The sequence below is a fragment of the Syngnathus floridae genome, chromosome 13 (assembly GCF_059516105.1).
Source record: "Syngnathus floridae isolate MCC-2025c chromosome 13, RoL_Sflo_1.0, whole genome shotgun sequence".
Lineage (NCBI taxonomy): Eukaryota > Metazoa > Chordata > Actinopteri > Syngnathiformes > Syngnathidae > Syngnathus > Syngnathus floridae.
In genome coordinates, this window is record NC_142425.1 from 12,207,449 (window position 1) to 12,221,938 (window position 14,490).

The following is a 14,490-nucleotide window of genomic DNA, read 5'->3' on the forward strand; positions in this document are numbered from 1 at the left end:
AAATGGGACAGAGTAGTTGGCAAAGACTAACACGTGTCAACATAATGGTAACCTATAAAATAAAAATGATGATTTTGTGTCTAAGTGACCCTATTGCAAAGAATCACATGCAGTCCCTTCGTGTTGTTTATCTCAGGCCTGTTGGAAATTTACAAGATTAGCGCCTGTAAAATTCAATATTGTCAAATTAAAAGTCATTTCATGAAATCTGGTTGTTTTAGTCATGTTAAGATATATTTAATTAAAACATGAAGAAGAAGAAGAAACAATTTTGTCATATTTTGCTACTCTTTACATTGTGTTGCTCCTTCTAGTGATAATTACTTGGCCACCGGGGGCAGTATTACCAATTGTCAAGTAAATTCCCATTTTAAATGTTTTTTTTTAATGAAATGAAAAAAATAATAATGGTATTCTGCCTCACATGCTTCATGCACACACGGAAGTGTTATAAGCTGATGTTTTGTTGTCCTACATACCAGGACCAGGGAAGCACTCCATAACTATTGATATGTTTGATGCACTCATGGAAAGTATGGCACATTGTGGAGATGCCTCAGGGAGGGGGTGGGGGGGCGGATGCTGACTGGGTTGGAATGAAAAGGGTTCCAAATACAAACACTCTCATCCTCAGTCCCTCCAGAGTGACAACTCTCCTCCAGCTAATAGATTGAAAGGGATTGCGGCAGGTTATTTCAGGATAATCTGGGAATAGTCAGTCAGGCGTTCAATCAGTCATCGCATCCTTTGACAGTCATGTCGCTGAGGCTCTTGCCCGCCATCATCATGGACGACGAGGATGATGACGGCAACTTTACCAAGTGGATGAGCAGCTACTGGGGACACGGAGCCGAAGGACGCGGCGGAGGTGGTGGAGGAGGACACCTGCGTGAAAGGAAGCGAAGTTTTAGGAGACCGGCCAAGACAAGAGTTGATAGACGAGCATCTCTTCCAACAGTCGTAAGGATGCAACATGATACAAAATATATATATCAATGACCTCATCGATTAATTAATGCTGACTCAGCTAAAATGAAATGGTAGATAAAACAATTCTGCTTTTTCCACAGTCCCAACTTGACGCCATGAAGCTGAACCGGTTACACGCGGCCACTACGGCGAGTCACGCGAAAAGCCGAGAGGACAAGGGTGAGGTCAAACCTCACCAGAGGGCTCGGCGGACATCCTTAGACGACAACGGACGCTCCAAGTCGGCCGTCCCGGAGAGCCGCATCGGAACCATCCCTGAGCTGACCGAATCCTTTCAAAAAAGACTTTGTCTTCAAGATAAATGCACCCCGTCCCAGGTGAGCAGGCAGAGGTCACAAAATGAAGATGACGCTGCTTTTTCTTCACGCGTGTTTGTTTTTCAGAACGACGATGTCAAGATGTGCCTGCTGTGTCATGACAACGTGTACAAAAGTGGTGCTGGCCTTCAAGAGCCGCATTGTGCGCACACCTTCCACAAGGAGGTAATACTTGTAAATACTAACTTGCCATGCATGACGTCATGAAAACTCACCAGTCTGCTTTTGGACGAAAGGCCGCTCGCAGGTCCGAGCCGTGCGGGCCACGCAGCGGCAGCGAGACGGCCGCGACCTGCATGGTGAGGAGACTCCTGAGCGACAGGCGGAGGTCCGCGGATGAAGTCGGCGCCGTCACCCCTGAAAAACAACAACAGCAGCAGCAGCAGCCGTTCCGCCGGCAGCTTTCCCTGCGGCGACATCGTTGAACTTAACACTGTATATTTTTCAGCGGCAGGCCGAATGCAGAATTGCCACAGATTTCAGTCTACAACTTCTTGATGGCAAGACATGCAGGCTGACCACATGCTCCACTGTGCTGACAACTATCTTACCTGATATATTAATAAAAACGTATTTCACAATCTGTTTCAGTGCATGGAGCAATGATTGTGGATGTCCTGGTGGCCATGCCCTGGTTCTCGTCCCACCTCAAAGTCCTGTCACGGTCTCCCAGCTTTTGTAACGCCTGCATGCTCCACAACTCCACCATCGCTGCATGAACTCCTCCTTGTCGTCACAAAAATAATAGTTAACTCGTATATTTGCAAATTATTTTTTTTTACTTTGGTCTGGTTCACTGTTACACTCTTAAATAGCTCATGTACTGTAGTGTACCTAATGAAGTGGATTGTGTGTTTGGCATGTACCACCTAGGTTGTGTTGAGGATCACTCCCTATCGAGTCAGTTTTCCATTTTGCAAAAAAAAAAAATCATTATTCACCACATACGGACTTTTAGTGGACTTTTAAGTTAATATATAGTCCACAAATTGCATTTCTATACATTATATTGTTACTATTTGGGAGCAGTGAAGGAGTGCATGACTCCCAATACAGGCCAGGGGGAACAACTATTAAATATATAATGTATTTAAAATGATACTTTCATTGTATTCTTCTTAATTGAAAATTAACCTATTTTCATTGCTAATGACCGCCCCCCCCCCATTCATTTCCTAAATAGGTGTCCCCTTCAGGAACCACTCGTTTTTCTGTGTACTATCGCCCAATACATATAATAAACAAATCCTCCTTGGCAAGGGGAGGTGCCAAAGTGGACAAAGACTTGCTCGGCTGCTGTGTACGTGCTGCGGGCCTCGTCTCGGCTCGGTTCGACTCGGCAGTACGGAAAGTTGTGAATTCTCTTTTTTTCTTGAGCAGGCGGAGAGAAAGTGCACACGTGGAAACCTGAGATTGACGCGTGTTTCGGCCATCGGGAAATCGTGAATGTGACGTCGCTGAGCCTTGCCAACCAATCACAGCGCTCGAGAGGGAAAATGGGGAAAAAAGATGTTGTGAAACGGTTCGGAGGCGACGAGGATTTTGAGGATTTAGTCAGGGTCTACTTCGATGAGGAAGTTTGGTCAAATGATGGAAAATTCAAGAAGTTTTAATCTTTATCATAACTAACTTTTTCTTTTTGAAATATTAGGAGACAAAGCTACTTTGGGTAAGATGCTCACCCCCTTGGTTTTTCCACTCTTTAGAATGTACTGAAGCTTTTTTTTTCTCTCTTAAATGCTTTGTGCTTACTTATTTAAAATAATCCGTACATTATAAGACTCACATACAACTTTCTGCTTTATTTTTAACCTTTTTACTGATGAATATCTTTTTTTCAAGATCCCTACAAAAATACCATACCGCATTCTTATGTTTTAATCATTTATGTAATACAGATAAATCTATCTTAAATTACAATTTATTCTCAATTTCCCCCATATTTTGTTTATTTCGAATGTTCGAATGTACCTTTGTCTTGTGTTGTAAACTTGTATTGTGTAAAAAAAGAATCGTCTGCTTTTTGTTGATTTTAAAAGCTCCAAAAATAGCTTGCTGACAAATGAGCCAGGTCCTTCTATCATTTCATTTCATTCTAAACTTACTTAAATTCATTTTAGTGTTTTTTGTCAGCGCACCATTTGGCACAGCTGATGCTTCTATTTACATTTTCACAATTAATCAAAAACCCCAAGCACTATTTTTTTCTAACCCTCACTCCTGCCTCTTTTGTAACACAGCGGTTGCCACGGTGATGGTTTTGTTTTTCTCATCGTGAAGTGGTCTTGCCCGAAAACAAACATCCACTTATGTTTGAGCGTCCTTGCTTTCAAAAGGTGACCGACCGTTTGATCATCATCTCCTAAAATGGATGCTTGCCGCGCTACTTGTGAAATCAAATCAAGCAGGTTGTCAGAAAATTATTCTCTAAATCGGATTTGAAGCTCCAAATGCGAGTGTGTACAAGCTCCCTCACACAATTGCCTGTCATTATGTGTCATTACTGTGTGCTTCAATTCCAGCCTACCATTCCTTTTCCTTCTCAACCTTCTCACGACACGACGCAAAGTCATAACTAAAGTAAATATTTCCTTCAATGTCATCCCACTGCAGGAGTTGCATCATGGGGAGCTTCAAGGGCCACGCGCTTCCTGGGACCTTTTTCCTAATTGGCGGCCTCTGGTGGACGGCAAAGTACTCACTGTGGCACGCCACCCGCCGGAACAAGAACATCGGTTCCACCCGGCTGAGCAGCCGAGCGGCCCAACGTCGCCTGGAGGTCATAGAAAGCTCGCTGGTTCTCTTCTTCTCATTAGCAGGTGAGCGCAAGCTAGTGACATCCCGTGGGGGTCCGTTATGTGATTGACCGCCGCCGTTTGTCATCCAGGGATGATAGCGGAGCAGTTCTTGGCTGACGGACCGAGACTCAGGCTGTACGACTCTGCGGAGAAGCAATGGAAAGATCTGATGAACTGGCAACACGCCACCATGTATCTGTTCTTCGGCCTGGCAGGATGCGTGTCCCTGATTGTCCACACCACCGAGGCCGCGCCCCTCGCCCTCGACAGGATGATGATGGCGATCGCCTTCTTTAATGAAGGTTGGACATTCAGTACAGAAAACCGCTTCAGAGAGAACGTTACCAAAAGACGAAATGTTGTTCTTGCAGGGTTCCTCTTCCTCTATCACCTCCATGGCCGGTCCATGCTGGACGTGCACTTGCACATGTTGCTGCTTTACGCTGTTTTCGGCGGGGCGGTGGTGGCCTTCCTGGAGGTTTTCCACCGAGGCAACATCCTTCTGGAGCTGCTGCGCTGCGCCCTGACGCTGTTGCAGGGTAGCTGGTTCTGGCAGGTGAGTAGTCAAATATTTTCAAAGTGTTCTAGGTGGCCCCACTCTGATTACGTTTTGGAATATGCATTCGTTTTCATTCATCTCAGGTGGCGGCCATTCTGCTGCTTTCCCACTAGCGGTCCCAGCAGAATTGCAGGTGCGTTGCTAAGCAACCGCCTGAGTTTTCTCTCGTGTTTGCATCCCAGATCGGTTACGTGCTGTACCCTCCCAGTGGGGCCCAGTGGGACCCCAAGGACCACAACAACATGATGTTCATCACCATGTGCTACTCATGGCACCTCGCCTTCGCCATGCTCGGCGTAGGCACGCTCTACTGCCTGGTCAGCTGGTGAGGATGTGCGGATAGCAATGATCATTTCGCTCCTTCTCCCAACAGTTAACATTTTTGTCGTTAATTCCTTCCTAGTGCCGTTCGCACCCGACTGAAGAAAACCCCCCCGGTGGAAATGGGCCTGTTGAAGCGCAAAGACCCCGAGTCTGAGGACGAGGCGGTGTGACACCGAACACCGCCACTGTGGTCGTTTAAAATCAGGGACAGTATGCTTGAGGTGTGAGGAGAATCATCACTGCCTTCATGTGTTATTCTAACAGCCTTTAGTAGCTTGTACTTTCAGGGCCCATGATATCAACGGTAGCTAGCTATTTTGCTATTGCTATACTAGCCAGTATGAGCAGGGTGGGGCCCTGTTTTTCCAAACTGTTTGTATTTTATAACGTTATTTCATGTCATTACACTTGAGTATTGTTACGTCATATTTGGTCGTACACAAACAAACAAACCACACACTTCTATTTATGTTCCTACAAACGTGTTAAGAAATAATGACGGTATGTTTTTAAGAGTGACTTGCACTTTATCACAGTCTCATGTTTTTTGCAACACTAATAAAAATATATTATGTCTAAATGTGCTTGTTGTGTAAATAAATAGTAACGTTATGACTAATAAAACCACTGGCGAGGCTTAACTGGGGTTATAGCACCCCCTAGCAGCCATAAACGCCTGTGCACGAATCCTTTTAATTAATTCAATTTAAAAGACTGAGTCGTACTTAAGTGTGGTTGCCATGACAACGACAGGGCACGGTTTTTCCTCAAGAGCGACACTTCCGCTCTGACGATCTCAGGTAAGCGGTGGTGACGTCATCCAGACGCTCAGGTAGGTCACGCCGTGCCACTCAGGGAAATACTCGCAACATTTGTCCTCATTTCAAAAAGCAAATCCAAGAAGTAAACTCCAGACTTGGGTATGGATAAACTCAAATCGGTTTTAAGCGGCGAGGAATCGCGCAGAGAAGATAGGACGATTTTAGAGGTAAGCAAAAGCAAATTAATTTATGGTGCCTGTTGATTTGATCGTTAATTGCCGCGGTTGTTTGTGCAGGCGGCGAACGAAGCATCCACGCTGGGCTGGGGGACTCGCGTGAAAGGATTCATCGCCTGTTTTGTGATCGGAGGAGTTTGCGCCATTCTCGTAAGACCCACACGGAAACGGGCAACATTTTGTTGGGGAGGAGAAAGCTGAGTGGAGCCTTGTTGTCGTTTTACTGGTTGGTCTCGCTCTCAGGAATGTTGCTGATGCTCTGACTTCATTGTTATTTTGAATATAAATTGCATTGTACGCAACTTTGCCTGATTTTCAACAACTATATTTTTAAAAAAAAAAAAAATCCTCATGGTGGACCAAAACATTTTACACTACCGTGAGTCTGAATTGCTATCATTTGAATAAATCCACCAAATGACTCCACATTTAACATTTTAAAACATAAGACGAATCGTTGTGTTTTGCAGGGGGTGTGCTTACTTTTCATACCTAGGATTGGCATCATCCTATTCATCGTCTTTTACACGTTCGGAAATATTTGTACCCTGGCAAGGTTAGTGTGTGTACCAGTGTGTGTCATCAGGCAATATCAAAAGTCTACACACCCTTTTAACCCCACCCCCCCCAAACGAATGCTATACAGTACCATGTTCCTGATGGGCCCAATGAAGCAACTGAAGAGGATGTGTGACAAAACAAGAGCGTTGGCAACCACCATAATGATTGTGAGCTCATTTTATCCACTTGAAAGTGCAATGATCATCACTTTTTGAAATTGGGTGTTTAATTTTTGCACTAAAAAATACAATTTTTTGTGTGTATTTTATTTCAGACTTGTCTAGTCTTGACTCTCTGTGCCGCTTTCTGGGTGAGTGACTTAAATGGGTTGTTATGGCACTTAGAAAAAACTTTAGTTCAAGCCAACGTGCCAGTAATTGTATCTTTTTGGTTCTAGTGGAAAAACTTTGGTCTGGCGTTGCTGTTTGTCATCCTGCAAGTGTTGTCGTTCACTTGGTGAGTTTATCATCTTTCCTTTTCAAATATCACCTCATATTTACAGACCTTGTTGGACTTAAATTGCCGATTTGTTTACAGGTACAGCCTTTCTTACATCCCATTTGTCAGGTTTGTCATTGTCACTGATAAAAATGAATACATAGATATAACTTGATATTGAACTGTTTTTACTACACTTTCGTAGCTTTGGTCTAACCTGATAAAAATGACTTTGCAGGGATGCCATCTTGAGGTTGGTGGCCATGTGCATGAAATGAGGTCTTTGCCTGGTGACATCAATATTGCAGTTTTTTATTTAAGGGAGAGGTGTGTGTCCCCCCCCCACTGCCTTTTTTATTATTTTATAAATGAAAGTGGGGTGCATGTGCATTATGTATATTTCATTCTTCCTGTATCTTTATGTATGTTTATACACAACTATGCCTTAGTGATACGCTGTTGTTTTTTGTTGTATTGTATATATTTCATTTTAAATTAAAATGTTTTAACTTAAATGTTTCTGCTACTGTAAAGTATCACAACTTGGTGCATCACAATAAAAAACGTTAAAAAAAGCCAATTGTTTCATTTCAACAGACTGCAATCAATTTTGAAAGTGTTTTAAACTTCTTTTCCTTGAATATGCATGTTAACATTGTATTATTATTTTTGTTTCTGATAATTTTACTTTTCGGGTCGACGAGTCACGTGACAGAAGTGTTTGGGAGTCTCGATTGTATTTTATTTTTGTATCCCCCATTACAAAATATAATCAATTTGTTGCTTAAGATGAAACAATAAAATAGGCTTGGAGCAAATTACAGCGTTAAATTTTATAATTTCAAAAATTTCGAAAAGTTGAATAACTTCCTGCATCACGTGACAACTCGGAAGTGTTTTCCACTTTGAGGGCGGGGCCTAGCGCTCCACTTATACGCCTTTCCTGTACACATTAATATTTTCTGTTTTGGTCCCTTTGATATCAAAAATATGACGGAATTATTGCTGAAGATTAAAAACAGCGTGCCCGCCAAAAAGAAGACGACTTTGACTCAGAGTGACTTGCAGCTTTGGGGTTTAAAAGGTAACTTTTACAGCAAAAGCGGCGGGAAGTTTCAATCATCTTTTCCATTCGTAAGGAAGCTAAGATGGACTTTGGACTGATTTGGCTCTCAAACAGGGATCCAGCTAAGGACCTACCAGCTGCATGGCGTCCAGTGGCTGACTCAGTGCCTGAACAACCAGCAAGGATGTATCCTGGGGGATGAGATGGGCTTGGGGAAAACTTGTCAGGTTTGAGAGAATGAACACGTTTCTCCATAATATTATGTCTTTCGTTGCATATGACTGACTTGTGGTTGCTCTGCAATGTTTTTAAAAAAATATTATTTACTTTAAATTGTTGTGGTTTGTCCCTTCAGACCATCAGCCTGTTGGTGTACATGTCAGGCGCTCTTGATGTCAAAGGTCCATTTTTAATTCTTAGCCCGCTCTCCGTCATGGAGAATTGGAGGAGTGAGTTGGAACGGTAAAGATGTTTGAGTCTAGCATCATAAAATAATCATGTCTACCTGTAAAAGTTTCTTGTTTTTTTTTCTCATCTAGCTTTGCACCATCTTTGACTGTGCTATGCTACAAGGGAGACAAAGAGAGGCGGCTTGAGATTCAGGGGGACGTGCAAGACTTCCATGTTCTGCTCACTACATACGAGGTGTGTGAACATGGAGGAACATGTTTGTTGATTCCTCTGCTTTTTAAAAATGGCCTGTTTTTCAGCTCTGCCTCAAAGATGCTTCCTTCCTGAGACGGTGAGTATCCTCTCAAAAATTCAATGATTGGATTTAAAGTCCAAACTCAAATTGACTAAGGTAGCCATCCCAAGTAAAGATGTTTGATGAAGTTATTTAACAATTTGGCCACTAGATGGCGACACCGTCCATTGTGTTTTCATCTGCTTACGACAACGATATTGACGCTGAGATTTTGTATTATTTATATTGTTTAATTCCCTCACCCAATGAGCTTTGGTATAATGAAATCAGAAATTTTTTTCTTACCGTTTTGCCGTTGCCGTCCCCCCTCAGCTGGAAGTGGAAGGTTCTGGTCATAGACGAGGCTCACCGGCTCAAGAACCAGAACTCTCTACTCCGGAAGACCCTGACGGAGGTACTGGGTGGGCGCCATCTTTGTCGTTCTCATCATCACTAATACATTCCTGTCTAGTTCTCAGTGGGTTTCCGGGTTCTTCTGACCGGCACGCCTATCCAGAACAACCTGCAGGAGCTCTACTCCCTGCTGAGTTTCATCCAGCCCGCCATCTTCTCGGAGGACAATGTCGACGACTTTGCCCACTCTTACGCCGATGTTCGGAATCGACCTGCACTCGGTATGATTGAACCCAACAACATTTAGAAAATGAGAAGATGCACAACTTCTGAAACATCTTGAAAAAAATGAAAAAGTTCTACATACATATTATGTGTCGGCCGCCAGCTGCTGAGCTCCAGAGCGTCCTGGAGCCCTTCTTGCTCCGCCGGGTCAAGTCGGAGGTGGCGGTGGATCTGCCAAAGAAGACGGAAGTGGTGGTCTACCACGGCATGTCTGCGCTGCAGAAGAAATACTACAAAGCCCTCCTGATGAAAGATGTCGGTGAGTGGCACTTCCAGGATTTTGTAGGACCATTTCAGGATGGCGACAATGTGCTTTCTTCTTCAAGAGGCTTTTGGTAGCGACCAAAGCAACAAGACCCGTTTGCTGAACATCCTGATTCAGTTGAGGAAGTGCGTGGACCATCCGTATCTGTTTGACGGTAAGGTGACTTCAGCTCGTTTCAGGTGCAGCTTCCCATGAGGTTTAAATGTTTTTTGGTTTCGGCCAGGAGTGGAGCCTGAGCCGTTTGAGATGGGGGAACATCTGGTGGAAGCTAGCGGCAAACTCTGCCTTCTTGACAGCATGCTGGCCTACCTGCAGCAAGGGTGCGTGACTTTGCTGGCACCCGCTGGATCGTAAAGAATAGCTCGAAATGCTCGAAATGCTTACATTTTTGTGAACTTCTACTTATTTATTTGGCTTCATGTTTACTTAGGGCCCCTTAAAACTTTTTTTTAATGTGGCTCGCTTGCAGCGGCCATCGAGTTCTACTCTTCTCCCAGATGACCAGGATGCTGGACATTGTTCAGGACTACTTGGAGTACAGAGGTCAGCGCTCTTACAGCAGGTGTACCTCACGTGACCAAACAAGTTGGATTTCTTTTCCACGCAGGTTTCAGCTACGAGCGCCTGGACGGCTCGGTCCGTGGCGAAGAACGCAATCTTGCTGTGAAGAACTTCAGCAGCAAAGATGTTTTTGTCTTCCTGCTTAGCACCAAAGCAGGTGAACTTGCACACTCGTCACATCTTGCATCTTCAGCTAAAACGTGTGTGTGAGGGAGAAAAGCGAGAGCCCGATGAAAGCAGATAAGATCTGCGACAGGATGACGAAAACAAGGCCATTGCGCTGTGTGACGGCAGCCACTTCCTGTCACTTTCCTGATATACTTTGGCCTTCACGTCCTGCATGAGTCTTCAAGTAGAAAGTTAATCAAAAGGCTGATTTCGTTTCTGTACGATAAATATGAATGAAGTAGCTGAATCTATTTCCCATATTTATTTCATTTATCAAGTATTACCTTAAAAAATATCACGCAGGAGGCGTCGGCCTGAACCTCACAGCCGCCGACACGGTCATTTTCATGGACAGCGACTTCAACCCTCAAAACGACCTGCAGGCAGCCGCACGCTGTCACCGCATTGGCCAGAGCAGGTGTCCGCCTCCATTGTGATGTCATCGTTTACCTGGGTGGAAAAAATGAAATCATCTTCAGTGGGTGTGTGACTTGTGTTTTTGGCGACAGGCCGGTGAAGGTGATCCGCCTGCTAGCCAGAGACACGGTGGAGGAGATCATGTACTCACGCGCCGTCTCCAAACTGGAGCTCACCAACACGGTGATCGAAGAGGGACGCTTCTCGCTGCTGGAACGCGCCCAGTCGGCGGCGGCCGGACTGCATGTGAGCACAACCCCACCAAATTTTCTTCCAATATACAGAAAATAGTTTGGAGAAACCATTTCAAAATGTGCTTTCCTTAGCTCAGTGAGATCTTGAAGTTTGGCGTGGACAAATTGCTGTCTTCGGACGAGAGCTCGGTCCAGGACGTGAAACTGGAGAAGATCCTCGGCGCCTCACGCGACGGCCGCTGGACATCTGATCAAGATGACGTCGGCGAAGCGCCTTCCCCCTTGCGAGACGATGAAGACAGCGACTCGGAATCTGACAGGCAGAGTATGTTTTCACCGTGGAGCTTCTCATCTGGAGATCAACAAGGGGTTGAAAATGTTATTGCCCTCCCAGACCACATGTACTACTTTGAGGGAAAGGACTACAGCAAGGACCCCAGCTCGGAGGACCAGAGAAGTTTCCAGCGCCTGCTGGAGCAACAGTTCGCCGAGTTGCCGAAAGCTGGCGGGGAAGGACGAAGTCTACGAAACAAAACCGACGTACGACGTTCCCCATTGACACTCAACTCAGTAGGATCCCAATAATGTGCTTACCGTATTTCTTTCAGGTGTCGTCGGCGACGGGGCTCATCTTCCCGACCAGGAAGCGGCGTCCTCTCACGGAGGCGGAGCTGGAACTGCGCCGACAGAAGCGCCAGGAAGCGGCGGCCAAGCGGGCCAAATACGAGGCAGAGGCCAAGAAGAAGCAGGAGGAGCACAAATACAAGAAGAAGTCCGTTTCAGGCACACATTTGACGGCACACCACCAACCAAAAAGTTGGTCATTGATGTCATTCCACGCAGGATGGCGTGGTGGGCGTCCCGAGGCTACACATCCCGCTGCCTGAAATCTGCGGACAGCGAGGAAGACGAGGAGGAGGATGAGGACGGCAGCAGCGTGAGCTCGGTTGACTCGGACAGCGGCGCCATCAGCTACGTCCTGGGAGACGTCACGCATCCTCACACCGCACGTGGGGACGCCATCATCGTCCACTGTGTGGGTACGTGCCACGCCTTCTGACCCGCTACTGATTGTTTGGAAATAAAATCTATTTTCTTAGATGACTCGGGCTGGTGGGGGAAGGGAGGCTTGTTCACCGCGCTGGAGGTGCGGTCAGATGAACCGCGGCGGCACTACGAGCTGGCGGGAGAGATGAAAGGTACGAGAAGAAGAAAAAAAAGTTGGCGGGAGAATCAAGAACGCTTTGTTTTTCCTCCACAGACTTGGATGTCGGAAACGTGCTGTTTTTCCCCATCGATGACAAACAGTCCCGATTGGACGGGAACGATCACGTGGGTTTCCGAAAATATACTCACGTGTGCGCATGCCACGGCGCCGTGTGACTTCCTGTCTTGATTTCCATCACCATGTTCAGTTTTTGAGTATCTTCTGCCTCCTCCTCAGCTGGCCCTCATCGTCGCACAGCAGCGAGACAAAGCCAACAAGTTGTCCGGAATCTTTCTGACGGCACTCGACCAAGGACTGAGGAAGATTCACGCCGCCGCTAAACGGCACAAAGGTGGAAAACGTATCAATAAAATCCAAATGCACTCAGTCAGCCACTTCATTAGGTACACCTGCACTATTGTGTCACATTTTAAATTCTTTAAGTTACTCGTAAGATTTTTTCACAATATTTTATATAAATAATTATATTTTTTTAGAATATTTACATGTTAAGAAAAATTATTACAACAAAATTAGCACGCCACTAGATAAACATTTTTTTTTAAATTGTAATATTGCAAAATGACATTTAATTTTCGGGGAAAACAGTCACATTTTACAACAATAAATTGTATTTTTTTGTCGGTAAAAGTCTTTTCTTTTTTTTTTAGAAAGCAAAGTGATAATACTTTAAACGTTTCATGAGAATTCTACAAATAACTGTTGCCCTTGCTGTTGATTTCTCACACTGCAGGTTTGAGCAACATTTTCTTGGCGTCGTAGCAGCGTTTTTTTTTTTTTTTTTTATGTCATGGTTAGACTTGACTGACGGGATATGCTAGGACACCCCCCGCTCCCGTCACCGCCGCTCTGCGCTACCTCTGTGGCTACACTGGAATGCATGCTAGGTCACATGGTTGGCTGATACTTGTTCTTTTTCTTCACGCTTAAGCGAGCGTGCACCTGCCTCGTATCGGCCACGCCACCAAGGGCTTCAACTGGTACGGCACCGAGCGTCTGATCAGAAAACATCTGGCTTCCAGAGGCATCCCCACTTTCATGTATCTTTTTTGGCAGGGTTGGCCTTACGCAAGAAGCCTGACGTGCAATTCTAAAAATAGCTCAAATTATATGAATATCTCCTATTAACGCCACCTTTGAGTTTCCGCTTCGCTTAACCTGGCTGACAGATATTATCACAATCGCGGTGGCAAAAACAAATCCACCGCCACCACCTCTTCGGCGCAAGCGAGCAGCTCGGCCGCCGCTGTAGATGCACAGGAGACAGGCCCATCGTCCCCACGGACTTCCTCGGAGCTGCCATGTTTCATGAGGGGCGTCCGTGTGTTTTTCTACAACCTGACGGCAACGGACAGGAAGAGGCTGGCCCGCTACCTCGTCACATATCCTTGAGAACTGCAACCATGAGAAATAATGTAGTCAAAAGTCACGATGCTAATCCTTTTTTTCAAATATTACATTAAAAAATATAGATTTAAAAAAATAAATCAAAAAGTGTTTCGCTATTAGTCGACATCAGGCTTTAAATGGTTTATCGACTAAAAAAATTCACACGAGTCCTACTTATGAGCTAAATCGTAGCACTCGCAAACTTAGCATAACGTGCTAACTTATCACATCACTGTTCTCTCCACAATAATTTGTGTTGTCTTGTGTGTGTGAGACTTACATTTCTTCTTGAGTTGTATTTGAATCATGCTTCCTTAGCTGGAGCGCACTTATGACGGCGATGAAGATGAGGTGATGAGCGGCCAAGTCACGCACATAGTCGCCCAAGTGGAGCACGAGGTCCACGCTCAGGTTAGCCGTGGCAATTTTGACCCCTCTGACGTCATCTGCAAATGTTAATCTGATTTATTTTTTGTCACGTGTGAAAGCAGGAGCTGCGGGAATTGACCCGCCGCTACGATCGGGCCGTGCTGGTTGGCAAGGCCTGGCTGGAAGCTTGCTTTTCCCAACAGAAACAAGTCCACAGCGCAGATTTCATACTCGCGCTTACATAACAGCTTTAATTGTCTTAGCTCTGTGTGAGAACAATAAAAGCGATGATCACTTTATGCCTGTTTTCATTTTTGGAGACAACCAGCACCAGGTTATTGCAAGCTGACAGAAAGTGATTGACTACCACTGAGTTAAAATGGAAACAATGACAAAAATGTGTTTTGCTCGGCGCTGCACCAGCGATACTCCTAAGGCGTTTTTTCTTATTTCCTCAAAACAAATAAGAACAAAATTTATCCAACGGAATCTTTCTAAATGAGCAGAATTCCCACAGGGATTTGA

The 14,490-nt window shown here is 45.0% G+C and overlaps 4 protein-coding genes and 1 long non-coding RNA gene across 7 annotated transcripts; 4 read left to right on the forward strand and 1 right to left on the reverse strand.

Moving 5' to 3' along the window:
* Positions 1-158: 158 nt before the first annotated feature.
* LOC148388893 (uncharacterized) lies at positions 159-9,355 on the reverse strand. 2 transcript variants are annotated; one of them, XR_015861999.1, is made up of 3 exons: positions 9,042-9,355; positions 1,523-4,654; positions 159-885 (listed from the first exon to the last, which is right to left on the reverse strand). It is a non-coding gene; the product is annotated as an uncharacterized LOC148388893 (long non-coding RNA). The 2 variants fall into 2 exon arrangements; XR_015862000.1 differs by lacking the exon at positions 9,042-9,355 and adding an exon at positions 5,714-6,151.
* On the forward strand, positions 612-1,892 carry lnp1 (leukemia NUP98 fusion partner 1). The gene is made up of 4 exons (XM_088393515.1): positions 612-960; positions 1,071-1,307; positions 1,374-1,472; positions 1,544-1,892. The coding sequence occupies exons 1-4, from the start codon at positions 757-759 to the stop codon at positions 1,730-1,732; spliced, it is 729 nt and encodes a 242-aa protein (XP_088249641.1). The 5' UTR covers positions 612-756; the 3' UTR covers positions 1,733-1,892.
* tmem45a (transmembrane protein 45a) lies at positions 2,042-5,568 on the forward strand. Of its 2 annotated transcripts, none has more exons than XM_088393514.1 (6): positions 2,042-3,643; positions 3,921-4,126; positions 4,195-4,407; positions 4,477-4,661; positions 4,847-4,989; positions 5,068-5,568. In XM_088393514.1, exons 2-6 carry the CDS (start codon positions 3,931-3,933, stop codon positions 5,156-5,158), a joined length of 828 nt encoding a protein of 275 aa, XP_088249640.1. In that variant the 5' UTR covers positions 2,042-3,643; positions 3,921-3,930; the 3' UTR covers positions 5,159-5,568. The 2 variants fall into 2 exon arrangements, with proteins under 2 accessions (XP_088249640.1, XP_088249639.1); XM_088393513.1 differs by having other exon boundaries at positions 2,042-2,976.
* sft2d2a (SFT2 domain containing 2a) lies at positions 5,776-7,499 on the forward strand. Its single transcript, XM_088393516.1, has 8 exons — positions 5,776-5,976; positions 6,046-6,135; positions 6,456-6,541; positions 6,632-6,713; positions 6,821-6,856; positions 6,944-7,002; positions 7,084-7,113; positions 7,223-7,499. Exons 1-8 carry the CDS (start codon positions 5,911-5,913, stop codon positions 7,260-7,262), a joined length of 489 nt encoding a protein of 162 aa, XP_088249642.1. The 5' UTR covers positions 5,776-5,910; the 3' UTR covers positions 7,263-7,499.
* On the forward strand, positions 7,892-14,264 carry chd1l (chromodomain helicase DNA binding protein 1-like). The gene is made up of 25 exons (XM_088393509.1): positions 7,892-8,068; positions 8,165-8,277; positions 8,406-8,512; positions 8,590-8,695; positions 8,761-8,792; positions 9,069-9,150; positions 9,208-9,370; positions 9,478-9,633; positions 9,701-9,793; positions 9,863-9,959; positions 10,109-10,182; positions 10,247-10,357; positions 10,672-10,786; positions 10,878-11,031; positions 11,112-11,304; positions 11,374-11,519; positions 11,588-11,751; positions 11,823-12,019; positions 12,080-12,178; positions 12,241-12,311; positions 12,424-12,538; positions 13,139-13,247; positions 13,377-13,586; positions 13,923-14,007; positions 14,088-14,264. The coding sequence occupies exons 1-25, from the start codon at positions 7,975-7,977 to the stop codon at positions 14,208-14,210; spliced, it is 3,009 nt and encodes a 1,002-aa protein (XP_088249635.1). The 5' UTR covers positions 7,892-7,974; the 3' UTR covers positions 14,211-14,264.
* Positions 14,265-14,490: the final 226 nt, after the last annotated feature.

What these genes read in the sequence shown, in the direction of transcription:
- tmem45a (XM_088393514.1), top strand. Translation starts at nt 3,931, where the DNA reads ATGGGGAGCTTCAAGGGCCACGCGCTTCCTGGGACCTTTTTCCTAATT. An exon ending in TCTCTTCTTCTCATTAGCAG is followed by an intron (nt 4,127 to 4,194) that starts GTGAGCGCAAGC and finishes TTTGTCATCCAG; the next exon opens with GGATGATAGCGGAGCAGTTC. An exon ending in GATCGCCTTCTTTAATGAAG is followed by an intron (nt 4,408 to 4,476) that starts GTTGGACATTCA and finishes TTGTTCTTGCAG; the next exon opens with GGTTCCTCTTCCTCTATCAC.
- sft2d2a (XM_088393516.1), top strand. Translation starts at nt 5,911, where the DNA reads ATGGATAAACTCAAATCGGTTTTAAGCGGCGAGGAATCGCGCAGAGAA. An exon ending in AATATTTGTACCCTGGCAAG is followed by an intron (nt 6,542 to 6,631) that starts GTTAGTGTGTGT and finishes AATGCTATACAG; the next exon opens with TACCATGTTCCTGATGGGCC. An exon ending in TCTTACATCCCATTTGTCAG is followed by an intron (nt 7,114 to 7,222) that starts GTTTGTCATTGT and finishes ATGACTTTGCAG; the next exon opens with GGATGCCATCTTGAGGTTGG.
- lnp1 (XM_088393515.1), top strand. Translation starts at nt 757, where the DNA reads ATGTCGCTGAGGCTCTTGCCCGCCATCATCATGGACGACGAGGATGAT. An exon ending in ATAAATGCACCCCGTCCCAG is followed by an intron (nt 1,308 to 1,373) that starts GTGAGCAGGCAG and finishes TTTGTTTTTCAG; the next exon opens with AACGACGATGTCAAGATGTG. An exon ending in CGCACACCTTCCACAAGGAG is followed by an intron (nt 1,473 to 1,543) that starts GTAATACTTGTA and finishes TTTGGACGAAAG; the next exon opens with GCCGCTCGCAGGTCCGAGCC.
- chd1l (XM_088393509.1), top strand. Translation starts at nt 7,975, where the DNA reads ATGACGGAATTATTGCTGAAGATTAAAAACAGCGTGCCCGCCAAAAAG. An exon ending in GCTTGGGGAAAACTTGTCAG is followed by an intron (nt 8,278 to 8,405) that starts GTTTGAGAGAAT and finishes TTGTCCCTTCAG; the next exon opens with ACCATCAGCCTGTTGGTGTA. An exon ending in GGACTACTTGGAGTACAGAG is followed by an intron (nt 10,183 to 10,246) that starts GTCAGCGCTCTT and finishes TTTTCCACGCAG; the next exon opens with GTTTCAGCTACGAGCGCCTG.